The sequence below is a fragment of the Cervus elaphus genome, chromosome 15 (assembly GCF_910594005.1).
Source record: "Cervus elaphus chromosome 15, mCerEla1.1, whole genome shotgun sequence".
NCBI lineage: Eukaryota > Metazoa > Chordata > Mammalia > Artiodactyla > Cervidae > Cervus > Cervus elaphus.
The window spans coordinates 68046156-68063248 of NC_057829.1; the positions used below are offsets into that span (position 1 = coordinate 68046156).

Consider the following 17093-nt stretch of genomic DNA (forward strand, 5'->3'; position numbering starts at 1 on the left):
AGGGGGCACAGAGTCATACTCTGACCTCTAATGCCCTCTCACCTGGCTTTGTACCTGGCTCCATTCTCCTACTGGTGTTATTGTGTTGTTGTTGTTCAGTTGCTTAGTTGTGTCCAACTCTTCTCAACTTCATGGACTGTAGTACGCCAGTTTTTCCCGTCCTTCACTATCTCCTGGAGTTTGCTCAAATTCATGTCCATGTAATCATGTAGCCTCTAGGAGTTCTGTAACTCAATCTGACCCTGGCTTGTTATGTTCAGGGTTGTAACACATCTTCAAGCCTCAGAGGAGGTGTTGCATGGGAACAGTGATCCTTCAGTATATTACGACAAGGTTTTTGACTTGTCGAAGGAATCGCACACACCACTCATTCCTGTTGACCTTGCGATTCTCACCTGTGAGGTGAGGAAAAGATATTTGCTTCTTGAAGGCTTTTCTGTGACTCACTCCTCCTTCCCTACCAGGAACAATTGAAAAGAATTATGCCTGTGAAACGTCTGAGGGTTCTTGGAATAAGATGACCTTTTTTGGTTTAAGACATTATTATATCCCAAACCAGATTGCTCCCCCTCATCCCTGGGAGATTCTTTACTTTTTAAGTCTTCCTGTACTCTGGGTATAGAGAACAGTGAGATTAAAGAAATGGGCAAAACAGTTTCATGGGTTTCCCCACATATTTGTTACCCTCTCCAAATTGAATCTTGAAGTCTTGTCAGACATGTTATTTTTCCAACAGAGCAGGTGTTAAGTGGCTATAGAAAATAAACTCACCTCCTGATATCTTTCTCATTGCTGGCTGCATCCATTTACTGGGAAGGTTATATTGTGAGGTGTGATAGGAGGTGTTGTACAGCAAAGGAAAATCACTACTTTGTAATTCTATTTGTCCAAGTTTTCTATTTTGTACTGGCTTTTGGGTTTCCATGTCATTTATGAAATTGTTTCTTAAATGGTAAGTATTATTTTGATATTTGTTTCTCTAGAATCTTACTGCCGTCTGACTAATTTTTAAGTTGAATACACTCTTGTGAAGGTAGAGTCGTGTTATTTGTAATAAATTTTCTATAATTTGGTCCGGAAAAGGAAAAATTAAAACAAATCTTACATTGTCATCAAATAATCTGTTTTTTTGCCAGAGAAGATAAATGTCATCTAAATAATAAGTAAAAGAAAATTCACTAACCAGTCATTTGATGACAATGTAAGATTACTTAGCTCTAGGTAAAAATAAGTTTCCATTTGACTGACTATTTCATTTAATGAGAGGGCTATTACTTATATTTTTTTCCTTAAACATAATTAATTACCTTAAGGAAGTGAGCGATAAGTACAGAGACAAATGAGTAGACACACCAGTCTTTATCAATGTTTGTTCACATGAGTGCAGTTTAGAGAAATGGGAATCCAGAATTGAGATGCCTTAGAAATAAATCTTTGCTCCTATGTAATATCCTTAGTTCAAGGATTTGAAAACACGTTACAAGCAATTAAATTTCAGAGCACAAGTGGGAATTCTGTATTGTTTATTGGTTTAATTAAGTCATAGAATTATGATTTGCTTTGGAATCCTAGGAAGTCCTTTCCTTTAGTTCTACAAATTTGCATATCCTGGTTTTCCTGGATTTTTACTACTCCCTCAAACCAGTTCCAGATCTCTTTTCTTCCTATGTCATATTTCTTAAAAGACCCACTTTCTTTTTGTTACTTCTGACTTGGTCTTCAGCCTCTGTGACCTTTGCTCCTCATGTGTTACTCCTGCTTTTCTGACCAAGGTTGCCTGGTCCTCAGCCCACCCCAGAGGCCATGTTGAGTACTCTGTTCCTGTTTCTTCTCTTGATATCTTCTCTTTGATATCACTGACCATTCAAAGCATTCCTGCCTTTTTAGACATCAGTTTTTACTCTCCCTCATTCTCTTTCTCTGGGTCTCTCTTACCTACCCCTTCTATGCTAGTTTTCTCAAAACTCTGGTTGCCCTGGTCCTCCCTGTAAGCCATCCCAGTTGTCCCCGTGACTCTGGACAAGACCCATCTCTAGATCCAACATGCTCCTCATTTCTCAAGTCTGAGACCTTACTTTCATCTCCTCTTCTAGATGTTCCCACAGGGCTTCAACCTTAACATTTCAGGAACCCACTGATGGTCAGCAGAGAATGTAGTAGCAGTTCACTACCCCCTCTCTCTATCCTCCCCTGTCCCAGCCTCTTTGCCTCTACTGCCATCCCCCTCCAGACCCTGAAGTGTCCATGTTAAAGACTCTGAGGTCCTCTTGGCTCCTGTTCCTTCTTTCCTCACTTGTCTGGTCATTCACCAAATCCCCCTGGTCCTACCTCAGAACTCTCTTCACATCTACCCACTTCCGCATTCTAGCCTTCTTGGGTCCAGCTTTCTTCATCTTCTGCTTGTACTGGGGCTTATTCTGTTCTCTGATTTCCTGCTGGGGTCATTCCTCTGAAAACAAACCCAGGCATGGACCATGCCAGTTGCCTAAGGATGTGGTCCCAAACCACATTGCCAACCTACACACCCAGCCTTTGCTCTCTCTTCTCCCCTCACCTTCCCAGTGCACCTGCTGAATTGGACTTCAGTTCAGTTCAGTACCTCAGTCCTGTCTGATTCCGTGACCCCATGGACTGCAGCACGCCAGGCTTCCCTGTCTATCACCAACTTCCCGAGTTCACTCAAACTCAAGAACATAGGGTCAGTGATGCCATCCAACCATCTCATGCTCTGTCATCCCCTTCTCCTCTCACCTTCAATCTTTCCCTGCATCAGGGTCTTTTCCAATGAGTCAGTTCTTCGCATCAGGTGGCCAAAGTACTGGAGTTTCAACTTCAGCATCAGTCCTTCCAAAGAATGTTAAGGACTGATCTCCTTTAGGATGGACTGGTTGGATCTCCTTGCAATCCAGGGAACTCTCAAGAGTCTTCTCCAACACCACAGTTCAAAAGCATCAATTCTTCGGTGCTCAGTTTTCTTTATAGTCCAACTCTCACATCTCTACATGACTACTGGAAAAACCACAGCCTTGACTAGGCGGACCTTTGTTGGCAAAGTAATGTCTTTGTTTTTAATATGCTATCTAGGTTGGTCATAGCTTTTCTTCCAAGAAGTAATCGTCTTCTAATTTCATGGCTGCAGTCACCATCTGCAGTGATTTTGGAGTCCAAAACAAATAGTCTGTCACTGTTTCCACTGTTTCCCCATCTATTTGCCATGAAGTGATGGGACCAGATGCCATGATCTTAGTTTTCTGAATGTTGAATTTTAAGCCAACTTTTCCACTCTTCTCTTTCACTTTCATCAAGAGGCTCTTTAGTTCTTCTTCGCATTCTGCCATAAGGGTGGTGTCATCTGCGTATCTGAGGTTATTGATGTTTCTCCTGACAATCTTGATTCCAGCTTGTGCTTCATCCAGCCCAGCATTTCTCATGATGTACTCTGCATATAAGTTAAATAAGCAGGGTGACAATATACAGCCTTGTATATTGGTCTTGATCATTGCCTCCTGTACAATGTCATGAACCTCCGTCTGTAGTTCTTCAGGCACTCTATCAGATCTAATCCCTTGAATCTATTTCTCACTTCTACTGTATAATCATAAGGAATTTGATTTAGGTCATACCTGAATGGTTTAGTGCTTTTCCCTACTTTCTTCAATTTAAGTCTGAATTTGGAAATAAGGAGTTCATGATATGAGCTACAGTCAGCTCCTGGTCTTGTTTTTACTGACTGTACAGAGCTTCTCCATCTTTGGCTGCAAAGAATATAACCAATCTGATTTTGGTATTGACCATCTGATGATGTCCATGTGTAGAGTCTTCTCTTGTGTTGTTGGAAGAGGGTGTTTGCTATGACCAGTGCATTCTCTTTGCTAAACTCTATTAGCCTTTGCCTTGCTTCATTATGTACTCCAAGGCTAAATTTGCCTGTTACTCCAGGTATTTCTTGACTTCCTACTTTTGCATTCCGGTCCACCATATTGAAAAGGACATCTTTTTTAGGTGTTAGTTCTAGAAAGTCTTGTATGTCTTCATAGAACCATTCAACTTAAGCTTCTTCAGCATTACTGGTCAGGGCATAGACTTGGATTCCTGTGATATTGAATGGTTTTCCTTGGAAATGAAGAGAGATCATTCTGTCATTTTTGAGGTTGCACCCAAGTACCTTGGACTTCCTTTCCCCTGTTCTATCACTGAACCTTGGCATAAAAAACTCTTCTTTTCTCTCTCTGCTTAGGGAAAAAATCCTACTCATTTCTCAAGGGACAGTTCAAATGACATTTTTGTGAAATTTCCTCCCAACTCCTCCAATCAGAGTTAGTCAGTCCCTGCTTTTACTGGCCATAATGCTTTGTCGAAATTTTATGTCATCTTTGTCTCTTAGTCATGTGATCATAAGTTTAGGTAGAGAGAGATGTTTTCTTCCTCATTTGTCTTATTATTCGTATCCAAATGCTGGGCACATCCTGGGTCCTTGATCAGGGTTGGGATATGCATAATTTTCAAAAATCGAAATATGGTTGATGTACAATATTATGTTCATTTCAGGTGTACTACATAGTGATTTGACATTTGCATATATTATGAAGTGATTGTGACACTAAGTCTAGTAACCATCTGTCCTCACACAAAGTTGTTGCAATATTATTATTATTTTTTTTTCAAAAAGGGAGAATCTTTTAATAATTTAGCACAAAAATCAAATGTGTTGCAATATTATTAACCAGTTTCCTTGTGCTGTATGTTATATCCCCATGGCTTATTTGTTTTATAACTGATGGCTCATAACTCTTAATTCTCTTCAGCTAAGAATCCCTCTAGCCCCCTCCCCTCTGGCAACTATCCGGTTGTTCTTCTTATCTATGAGTCTATGTTGTTTTGCTTGTTTTGTTTTTCAGATTCTACCTTTAAATGAGATCACATGGTATTTGTCTTTCTCTGTCTGACTCATTTCACATAGCATTATGCCCTCTAGGTCTATCCATGTTGTCGCAAGTTGCAAGATTTTATTTTTTTATGGCTAGTAATATCACTTTGTATACACATAATGCATCTTCTATATCCATTTGTCTATCAGTGGACACTTAGGTTGCTCCTATAGCTTGGCTATTACAAATAATGCAGCAGTGAACATTGGTGTTCATGTATCTTTTCAAATTAGTGTTTTTGTTTTCTTAAGGTAAATACCCAGAAGTGAAATTGCTGAATCATATGGTAGTTCTATTTTTAATTTTTTGTGGAACCTCCGCACTCTTTTCCAAATTACAAATTGGCTGCACCAATTTATAGTCCCACTAACAGTGCACAAATACTCCCTTTTCTCCACATCCTCACCAACACTTTATTTATAGTCTTTTCTGATGATAGCCATTCTGAGTTGGTATCTCATCATGGTTTTGATTTGCATTTCCCTAATGCTTTGTGATGTTGAGTATCTTTTCATGTGTCTGTTGGCCATCTGTATGTCATCTTTGGAAAAATGTCTATTCAGGTCCACTGTTTTTTACTGAGTCACTTAGTTTTTAATTTTTTGATATTGAGTTGTATGAGTTCTTTGTATATTTTGGATATTAACCCCTTGTTGGATTTATCATTTGCAAATATCTTTTCCCATTGAGTAGATTGCCTTTTCATTTTTGTTGATAGTGTACTTTTCTGTGCAAAAGCATTTTAGTTTGATGTAGTTCTGTTTGTTTATTTTTGTATCCCTTGCCTGAGGAGATAGATCCAAAAAAAAAAAAAAATGTTTGTAAAGACTGATGTCAAAGAATTTACTGCCTGTTTTCTTCTAGGAATTTTTATGGCTTTAGGTCTTACATGTAAGTCTTTAATCCATTTCTAGCTTATTTTTGTATATGGTGTGAGAAACTAGTTTAGTTTGATAGTTTTGCATGCACTCTGTCCAGTTTTTCCAGCACCATTTATTGAAGAGGATGTCTTTTCCCCATTGTATATCCTTGCCTCCTTTGTCATAGTTTAATTGACCATACGAACATGGGTTTGTCACTATCTCTCCTAATCTGAATGATAACCTTTCTGGGTAGATAATTCTTGGTTGTAAGTTTTATCCTTTCATCACTTTGAATATATTGTGTCACTCCCTTTTCTTCTGAAAAGTCAGCTGATAATCTTATGGACGTTCCCATGTATATAACTAGTTGCTTTTTTCTTGCTGCTCTTAATATATTCCTATTATCTTTAATTTTTGCCATTTTACTTACAGTGTATCTTGCTGTGGTGCTGTTAAGATTGATTCTGTTTGATACTACTCCCTATGCTTCCTGGACCTGGCTGGCTATTTTCTTTCCCAGGTTGGGAAGTTTTCAGCTATTATTTCTTCAAATATTTTCTCTGCCCCTTTCTCACTTCTCCTTCTTGGGACCCCTATAATGCAAATGTTATTACACTTGTTGTTATACCAAAGTTCTCTTAAACTAGTACTCATTTTTTAAAAAAAATTCATTTTTTTCTTTTTAGCTTTGGTAATTTCTACTACTCTGTCTTCCAGTTTATCATTCCTTTGTATCATCTAATCTTCTGTTGATTCCTTATGGTTATTTTTTTTTAATCCCAGTTAATGTATTCTTTATCTGTGTTTGGTTCTTCTTTATATTCTCTAATGCTTTGTTGAAATTCTTACTGCATTCATCCATTCTTCTATCAAGTTCAGTGAGGATCTTTATGATTATTACCTTGAGTCCTGTGTTGAATAGATTGCTTATCTCCACTTCCTTTAGTCGTGTTTCTGAGGTTATGTCTTGTTCTTCCATTTGGAATATATTCCTCTGTCTTCCCATTTTGCTCAGTTCTCTGTGTTTCTTTCTATGTGTTAGGTACATTGGTTACCTTTTCCAGTCTTGGCAAAATTGCCTTCTGTAGGAGATCTCCTTTGGAACAACACGCTCCCCTCTGGTCACCAGAGCTGTATGCTCTAATGGTGCCCCCATGGGGACTGCATGTGTCCTCCTGTGTGGCAGGGCTGACGGCTGTGGGCGTGCTGGTAGGTGGGGGTGGTCCCTGGCCAGGCTGACTGTGAGGCCACTCCTCGTGTGGTGATTGCCAGTTCCCTGGAGGGCAGACTTTCCGTGTGGTGGGCTGCACAGCCTGGGGATCGCGAGGCTGCTGCTGACCAGCTGATGGGCAGGGCTAGGGCCCTCTGTGGCCTGTTGCTTGACTGGATGAATCTACGAGTGAACGTAATCAGTGTGGAGCTGAGAAGGACCTTAGGATGATCCCGAATCATCCTGACTATGCTGTTAAAGTCATTGTCCTTGTCTTGATGGGACTGTTTATCTCCACTTGTGGTTATGCTCTCCACCAGGAAAAGGAGAAACTGTATGTGGAACTAAAGCACATCCTGGCTCGGCAGCCTGGGCCCGAGGCTGCGGAGCAGCTGCAGATCTATCGCCACACACTGCGGGAGAAGACCAAGCAGCTTAAAGTAAGTGGTAGCCTCTGCGCCTTCCTAGCTGAAGGATGGCCGCGCTCTGGGAACACCCCTGGACAAGTTTACTGCCGTGGCACGAGAAGCCAGTCTCCCAAAGGCTGCTGTCCATTGAAATCACTTTTTTAGTGTTCCAGTCCCAGGGCAAGCCTCAAAGCTACCTCTCTGCTCCTAGACTAATACACTCCCACAAAACAGGTAGATGAACAAGTGGAGAAACAGTTGGGGAGAGGATGATGGCAATGGAATGGAAATTTGGGGAATAGGGTTTGTGTGGATTATCTCAACATGATTTGGAAGATTTGGATGGTGGGGAAGAACAGAGGAAATATTTTAACACTCTGGCCCACTAAAGCAGACCACTGTGTCAGAGCAGGTTTTTTACTATTCATTCCACCTGAAATAAATGTATGCAAAGCACAGGCCAGTCCCCAGTCCCCAAGGGCCTTATTTCAGGGCTATCTAAATAAGTAGTCAGGAAGGGGAAGTCAAATCATTTTAGGATTCTGTTAGCATAAGTTCCCTTCTAAGTGACACAAGAACCTTAGCTGGGGCGATGGAATGTTTTACCATTACACATTTTAAAGTTTTCTCAAAAACTGTGTGTTCCCACTCTATTTTCAGCTTTACCTCCTAAAAAAGTACTTAGATATTCTTGGCATGCTAGGGAAGCCTTGTACACATACACATGCACAGACTGTAGCATATGCTAGCTGAATTCTGGCACTTACCTGCGCAACGATGGTAATAGTCATTGCCTTTCTGCCTGGGGTAAAAGAGATGCTGTGAGACTAATATGGTACTAATCCTTTCACAAAGAGAATGTTGTAAAATCACATCCTTTTACTTTAAAAAGGCAGATGAAACGGAAGTGTAATGAAAGCATTAATTTTCAACTTACCAGTCTAAGCATTCGTTTTACATGAGTATCCTGAGACATAATTTGGGTTTTGCAAGAGGCATACTCTTTTGATTATTTTCATCCCTTTAAACAATTGAATATAACAAGCAAAATAAAAACTTATTTTCTCAGGAGTTGGGTGTAGATTAGAAAAGCACATGTCTCTCTTTACTGTCAGATAGGCACTCTTAGCAATGGATTGCATTCAGTGGTTCATAGGATTTTGTCACTTTAACCCTTTATCTCAGGGTATCCAGATATTTTTCTCTGAATGACATGTGACCCCTAGTGGAAGATTCAGCGGTGCATAGTACCAAGCCTGCCTGTCAATTTGTCCTCATGATCTGGACTCTGTTAAGAAATTCCACATTCATTATTTGGAAACAAGATCTTTGTTCCTAAGTTCAGTTCATTTCAGTTGCTCAGTTGTGTCCAACTCTTTGCGACCCCATGAACCACAGCACGCCAGACCTCCCTATCCATCACCAACTGCTGGAGTCTACCCAAAACCCATGTCCATTGTGTCGGTGATGCCATTCAACCATCTCACCCTCTGTTGTCCCCTTCTCCTCCTGCTCGCAATCTTTCCCAGCATCAGGGTCTTCTCAAATGAGTCAGCTCTTCGCATCAGGTGGCCAAAGTATTGGAGTTTCAGCTTCAACAGTTTAACTATTAGGGCAAATTTTCTTCCAACATGAAAATCATTTTATTTAGCTTATGATAACATGGTCAGAATCCTTAGTCAGGTAGGATAGATAGAATCACAATAGTTAAGAGGAAGGAATTCAGAAGCAGTGGGTATGTGTGTGTGAAGTTGCTTCAGTTGTGTCCGACTCTTTTCGACCCTATGGACCAGAGTCTGCTAGGCTACTCTGTCCATGGGATTCTTCAGGCAAGAATCCTGGGCCAGGTTGCCATGCCCTCCTCCAGGGGATCTTCCTGACCCATGTCTCTTACATCTCCTAGCATTTGCAGGTGGTTTCTTTAACACTAGTGCCACCTAAGACACCTGTTCAGAAGCAGATGAACACTCAAAAGATAAAGATTGCCTTTTATGTAAATTTTTAAAAACAGAGAGCTAGAGGAAAAACATTTGCATCTATTGCATGTCCCTTACAATGATAGCCTCCCTTTTCCCCGCTTGGTTTTTGTTGGGGGCAGCCCTCACTCCAGTATCCTTTACACATCTGTTCAGATGAGTAAATACCTTCTTTTTTTTGTCCACCCTGAAACCAGTAGCATCTACTGAACACAACAGAGCAAGAGGCAGGTAATTAGGCTTCCTAACACAGCCCCTCACATGTAGTACCCTCTCCCATGCATATGTCATAGCCCTCTGCATCTTAGAGGTAAATATCCCAGTGCTCCGGTAAAGAGAGAACCTGTGAATAGTCCCAAAGGGTGCAGTAAAGAGATGGCTGACATTCAGCAGAACAACAGCCTTGGAAAACACATAAATTGAATGCCTACTTAATGGTGGTGGTGGCAGGATGATTCTGAATAGTTTTTACAATAATCCTCGGATGAATCGCACTGCCTAGTAATGACTTTTCTGAACATTTTAAAAAAGGCTTTAAGAAGCAATTTTATAGTATATGTCTGGGAGTTTTTCTCTTTTGACTCTCAATATTCTTGAGTGCATTACACCATTCATATGTGAACCTGTTTGCATGTGCCTGATAGCTCTCCTTTTAAGCAGGGGAATGAGGTTTCATTAAGTTGGTCATTGGATTATGAGTCTTCAGAACGTCCATCAGATTTTTACCCAGATACAGACCTTGAACTGGTAGAAGTGTGTAGATTAACCGTTAAACCTGGGCATGGTTTTGTATTTCTAGCCTCACCAAGGTAAGTGGAAGCAGATTAAAAAGATTATTCAGAAAAGGATATTGTCTCACCATGTATCTTCTGTTAATGCTGCTTTATTTGTCATACTAGGTTTTGTCTTCAGAATTGAATATGTATGAGTCACAGAGCCAAGAATACAAGTACGAGATCGAAAAACTTACCAACGAACTGCTGAATTTAAAGAAGAAATACCTTGCTCAGAAACGTAAAGAATACATTCAGAAGTAAGAATCAGTCAAATGTTCTAGTTTTGTTGTGCCTTTTAACTGCAGATGAGAAAAATAATTGTGGATAGCTACAGAGTCACAGACCTCACTGGGGTAAACTAAGTCAGGGGTGAGCAAATGGCATTCTGCAGGGTCACTCAGTGGGTTGTCAGAGCAAGGTGGGTGTCTTGTCTGACATTGAGACATATCCTTAGGACCCTAACAGGGACCCATTAATATCAGCTCTTAATGGATATTAAGATATCCATTAATATCTCTCCTGTGAAGCAGAGAAAACCTAGTGTGATATTTTCCCCCACATTGTTCTCATGGTTTGGGGCTGATCATGCCAGGACTGTGCCTGCAAAGAAGGTTCACAGTCAATGTGGTATGGGCTGAAGCATACTCACATTTAAAACCATAGGTAATTTTGTTAAGAGGCCTGGGTTTGCCGAAGCTGTGCCTTCTAATAACATAGCTGGACCACTGTAATTATGAGCAGTTCACCCACACATAATTTTCACCTATGTTTTAGATAAACTGTTTCTGAACCCTTTCTCTGTCTAGTGCCTGACTTCTATATCTGATGTAGGGTGTCAGCATGGGACGCCTTTCTTCTAGGAGATGATGTTGCACGTGTCAGGTGAACATTTTGGGTTTCAGGATGGCTGTCTGCCCAAGAACAAATGTTCTCTTCACTTTGTTATTGTTTTCCGAATCCTGGGGTGAACGAGGGGACCAGATGAATCTGTAGGCTTGAACCTTGGCTGTATGGCATTGCCCAAGTCACAGAGTTCATTCTGCAGAGGCTCACACTCTGAGTTGAAAGTCAGGCTTGGTGTGTCATCCACATGGACGTTTCAAGGACATGGTGAAAGAGGGTCTGAATGCATCCACTATGGTTCATTAGTGGCAAATAGCTATTTAAAGTAGCTAGATGCAAATTCATTTGCCAGTAAAAATCCACCCTTTTTATAAATCAGAATATCCCCTCATTCCACATTTAAATGACAGTTCTTAGTTTCCTTTGGCCTTTTGATCCTCCCACCACACACACACACAGTTTTCTGGACAAAGAGAACATACTGACTGACAGAAGGACGCCCCTCTGATAGCTCGGTTCAGTTCAGTCACTCAGTCATGTCCAAATCTTTGCGACCCCATGGACTGCAAGCATGCCAGGCTTCCCTGTCCATCACCACCTCCCAGAGCTTGCTCAAACTCAATGTCCGTCAAGTTGGTGATGCCATCCAACCATCTCATCCTCTGTCATCCCCTTCTCCTCCTGCCTTCAATCTTTCCCAGCATCGGGTCTTTGCCAAGGAGTCAGTTCTTTGCATCAGGTGGCCAAAGTATTGGAGTTTCAGCTTCAGCATCAGTCCTTCCAATGAATATTCAGGACTGATTTCCTTTAGGATGGACTGGTTGGATCTCCTTGCAGTCCAAGGGACTCTTAAGAGTCTTTTCCAATACCACAGTTCAAAAGCATCAATTCTTTGGTGCTCAGCTTTCTTCAAGGTCCAACTCTTATATCCATACATGACTACTGGAAAAGACATAGCTTTGACTAGATGGACCTTTGTTGGCAAAGAAATGTCTCTGCTTTTTAATATGCTGTCTAGGTTGGTCATAGCTTTTCTTCCAAGGAGCAAGCATCTTTTAATCTCATAGCTGCAGTCACCACCTGCAGTGATTTTGGAGCCCCCCAAAATAAAGTCTGATAGCTCAGCCCCTCCCAGGGGCCCATCTACTATAACTTCACTGCCCCAGGCTGTATGCCACTTGTGGCTATTTAAATTAAAGTGAATTACAATTAAATCAAATTAGAAATTCAGTTCCTTAACTGCAGTAGTCACATTTCACCTACTTAGTAGCTGTATGTAGCTAGTGGCTAGTGGATGCTGCATCTGGAAGGCCAGGTACAGGGCTTTTCTACCACCATGGAAAGTTCTAGTACCATGCTCTAGGCTCTCTGCTTTTGCCTTGATGCTTATTCCTTGTGACTGACCTCTCCAGAGGGTGTCAATGGTGGTTCCATTTAGTTGGGATCCATAAACTAGAGGGAGACAGAAAAATATGAGTTCTTAGGAGAACAGCAGGAAAAAAAAAAAAAAAAGATTAAGGAGCTGAAGGAAAATATGACCAGGCAAGAACAAAAGTGCTGAGACAGTTTAGACTGAAAGGAAGAAGGCTGAAGGGAGTCATTAGGATGGTCTATAAATACATTAAAAAGATCATGTAAAGGAGACATTATTCCCGTTAGTCGGCTTAGATTAGGCCAGAAGCATTAAGCTTAAGTTCCTTTGGAGAGGAAAGTTTAGGTTATTTGAGGCAAGAGAGGGCAGGAGGAGGGGGGCCTTGCCTGCATCTAACAACAGTCAGGAGGTAGACAAGTTGTCAGAGTACTCGAAGGCGTCTTCTTTGCTGGATCCACTCAAGGCTAAAGCTTTTGTCCTATCTATGGAGGATGGTTTTCATAATAATGAAATCAATTCTGCTAAGAGACAGCTGAATTGATGAACCAGTCCCCTACAGATTCTTTCCAAATGGAATAATTTAGAATAATCTCTGCAGATATTCTCCTCACACATACTCTTTATAAAATATCAACTCATATCATTTTTACCTTTCTGCTTTTTTTTTCTTCATTTTTCTCAAACACCATTTTTATCATGCTCCAATCCTGACCTGTATACCCCCACCCACCTGTCCTTGACTCCCCTACTCTATACCCCAGGCTGGCCTGGAGTCTGCAGTACAAGTCAGGTTGTTTTGCAAAAAGTAGAGTTCTCTTCTCTGAAGTAACTCATTTCTAGTAGTCAGATCTAATTGGTTTTAATCTTAGTAGTTTGCTCAATTTTTATTTTGAAAAAGAAACTCCAAAGATGTTTTCTATAAGGCCGTAATTATACAATAGGTAATCTATATAAATTTAAGATACTTCTACAGGAAACCTGAATATGTGTGTGTGTGGGTTCATTTAAAGAAGATCTATATAGAAGATATATTGTGGATTTTATGGAGTTTCTTCCTTTATCTATTGCCAAATGTACTATCTTATTTATATTTCCCAGCTTTTCCTGTGTTTTAAACTATTTCTAATAATAACTGCTGCTCATCTAAAGTTATAGGAAAATTTGTATTTTATTAATGTCCAAGTTTGATGAAAATGCCCTGTGTGTATATGTGTGTGTGTATGATAAATATAAGTTTCCATTGAAACTTTGGAATATAAAAGTTGGTAAATGATGAATTAGTCATTATAATTGAGCCAAGAGAAAGATTCCTCTAACTGATCTTTGGCACTAAACAAATGCTTTATAAAATAGAAAGATGATTACAAGTCAGGAGCCTCTAGGCCCCAGCGCTTGAGCTATAATGAGGCCTTCTGTCTGTATTTAGATCAACATTAGGAAGGCATGTTTAATTGTGTCTTTCCCTAATTCTGTGTGTTATCAGTAACACCTAATTACATTTAAACCACCATCTTGTCTCAAACTGGAAGCTTTGATCAAAGCAGTTTTTCGTGGTTAACTCACCCTAAGAACTTAACACCAAACTTAGAAGAGGAAAAAGATGGCAAGAAAGTTAACTCTCACCTCCTCTCTTACAGAAACAAGGACAGGATAAGCATGGAGGACACCTTCTCAATGGCCAAACCAAGTGGCCCTCGTTTTACTGGGGGTGGATTTCCCCTCAGCAAGTCATCCAAGGCGAAGTCATAACTCGAAGCTGTTGGCTGGGTCCTTCTGAACAACTCATTGGAGTTCACTCTGGAACATTTTGGAGGAATCTCTTTGAAATTCCTTGGATCGCAGACATTTAGGGAAATCAGTCCTCGGATTCCAGGATGGAAGGAAATGCAGAACTATTATAGTCCTGTACATAGAAGTGTGATGACTTTCTATTTAGTCCACATGGATATTAACAGAGTGTAATTATATCTATTCAATCAGGTTGAATTATATCAATTCAACCATTGCATGAAGCAGATCTTTTGTTACTACCACATTTATTTATTTTGCAATGCACCACATCTAGATACTCTGTATGGATGCAACTGGAGCCTAATTTCTCTGACAGACACTGGTGCATAGATTTAAAAATGTTTTTTTTTTTTGAAATGCAGTGTGTTCTTATTAATAAGAATCTATTTTAATTATTCCTCATTAATAAATCATTGATGAGATGAGAAAAGTGGACACACTCTAAACTATTTAAAAAGTGTTTTGAGAGTGATTTCTATGTGGAATTTCTTTTCAGGCCTGGTGTATGAAAACCTATTCCAAAAAGACATACTAATAAATACTTCATCATAAAAAATAAAAAGAACCCTTGTAGAGACCTCAATCTTTGTTTTGGTAAAATACATAAAGCTTAAAACTACTGTGAGAAATGTTTAACACAAAGATGTGACTCAGAGGACCAAGACTGTAAAATGAGGGGTTTGGGCTGGTATCCTCTGAAGATCTGTCCTTACATTTGGAGAGCAGAGTTACAAGGGACAGAGATCTGTTTGGTTTCCAGGCTGAAGGCCAGCATTTTGAGTCACTAAATCCATTGTATTTTCTTTATTTTGAAACCACAGTTAGGTGGGCATCAGTTCAAAGTTCCCCTGTTTAGAGTGTTCACTCAGTAATATTGGTGTGGGACACTCTGGCCATCTTTCTCACAATAACTTGACCTCTGTAATTTTTTAAAAAATTATTGAGGAGTAAGTAGCTCATGGATAAGCAAGGATAGTATAAGTGGATAACTTCATTTCATTCATCATGAGCAGGAGACTTAAGGATCCCAAGATGTTTGTTTAGATTATCCAGAGAGGTGGGAGTTTAGAGGGATCGAAAATCATGTTCTTCTGTCCCTCTTGGTTCACCACCAGAAGTAGACCCAAGGCAATGATGGCCATGAAAGTGATTGATTCTGCAGTGATCCCAGGAAACACCCTAAGAGTGGGGACGTGGGACACCAGGCTAAGGCACAAAGTCAAGTTCTGCAGTTGCAGACTTTCACTGGACCTTGCAGGGGTCTCTGAAAACAATGTAATCACATCTTAGAGTTGGTCCCATCAGGGTGAGGGAGCTGGAATATTTATACCGTCAGGCTTCCAGTCACTGACCAAGGACTGCTCTGGAGGGGTTCTTTTGGTCTTCCCTGCTGGTAGGCAAAGCAGATCTTAGACAAAGAGGTGGCAGTTGCTGACTGTTGGAAGCAGAAGTGGTTAAGTGCTAGGGAACTGAGTCAGGCAGCATCATCCTCTGCTGCTTCTCCTACATGATCCCAATTGAGATCTGCAGATGGAAATCAACCTCCAGGGTAGCTGGTGAACCTGTGATGAGCTGTGATCATCATCAATTTGTATACCACGTGGGAGCATGAGGATGGTTACATCCATGAGAGAATTTGCTTAGAAAACCTTAAACCTAAAGAATCACGATGGGGGCATTTCTATTTTTGAAAATCACAGATGCTGTCTTCCTTCAGAGCCAACCAACCGTATGCTAAGTCCCCTGTGTACACACCCTCAAGTTGTGAACTTTCAAAGATGTGAACATGGGTTCCATCAGCATCAGACATGAGTAAAATTGCAGCTTGTCCTCTGACTCCTGTTGCTGTCAATCCTTCAGCTTTACCATCTCCCAGCTCCAGTTAGTAACTCTTCTTGCCTCTTCACTTGATGCCAGCCCCTGTATGTCACCTGTTGTACTGTACTACTGTAAGATTAAAAATGTTTTCTTTATTTTTGGTGTTTGTTTTCTATGTATTATTTGTGTGAAAAGTATTATAAACCTACTACAGTATGGTATCACATAGCCGATTGTGTTAGTTGGGCACCTAGGCTGACTTTGTTGGACTTACAAACACATTGGACTTACATATGTGCTCTCAGAACAGAACTTGTTCATGTGTAGGGGACTTATGGTATTCTGTTCAGACAGAAGACTTTTGCAGGTAAGGTGAGGCAAGGCAGTTATGACATGTACAGCATTGGAGGGTTTTCCAGCTAGTCAGGGACAGTTTGAAGTATAGCCATAACCAACTTCCTTCTGAGCCCTTGGGAGGCTTTATATTAGGTTCACTTCTCTAGGGACGGGGCTTCCCTTGTGGTTCAGCTGGTAAAGAATCCACCTGCAATGCAGGAGACCTGTGTTCAATCCCTAGGTTGGGAAGATCCCCTGGAGAAGGGAACGGCTACCCACTCCAGTATTCTGGCCTGGAGAATTCCATGAACTGTATATGTAGTCCATGGGGTCGCAGAGATCAGACACAGCTGTGACTTTCACTTTCACTTTCTTTAGGGACATGGGGTCTGTGATTCTTGATCTATCGCAGTATGGCAGAGACTCTGGAGACAGATGCCAGGTTCAAATCCCGGCTCATTTTAACAACTGAGTTGAAGATGAATGAGTTAATGCTTAGAGCAATGTCAGGCACATAGTAATTGTTCAGTAAGTACCATTATCATTACATAAGAAATATCTTAAGTTTTGAAATTTGAGAATAATAGTTGTTATGTTATACTTTATTATATCAGTTATAAAGATGATTCTTTGTTTAGAGGGTGAATGCATTAAAATGTCTGGAGGAAGTTATATTTGCTCATGTAATTTATAGTTTAGTATCTTGCAGAAATGCCGTACTGGGGACTTCATGAAAACATCTGTTTATTTTCCCTGTAGTTTTGATCTGGGGA

General features: G+C 40.5%; 1 protein-coding gene across 1 annotated transcript in view; it reads left to right on the top strand.

Moving 5' to 3' along the window:
* CFAP58 (cilia and flagella associated protein 58) overlaps window positions 1-14728 on the top strand; it is a 104179-nt gene extending 89451 nt beyond the window's left edge. The window contains exons 16-18 of the mRNA XM_043925870.1: window positions 7322-7441; window positions 10284-10417; window positions 14013-14728. Of these exons, the coding sequence (XP_043781805.1) occupies window positions 7322-7441; window positions 10284-10417; window positions 14013-14124 (366 nt within the window). The 3' untranslated portion in view covers window positions 14125-14728. The remainder of the gene's footprint in view (window positions 1-7321; window positions 7442-10283; window positions 10418-14012) is intronic.
* The last annotated feature ends 2365 nt before the right edge of the window (window positions 14729-17093 follow it).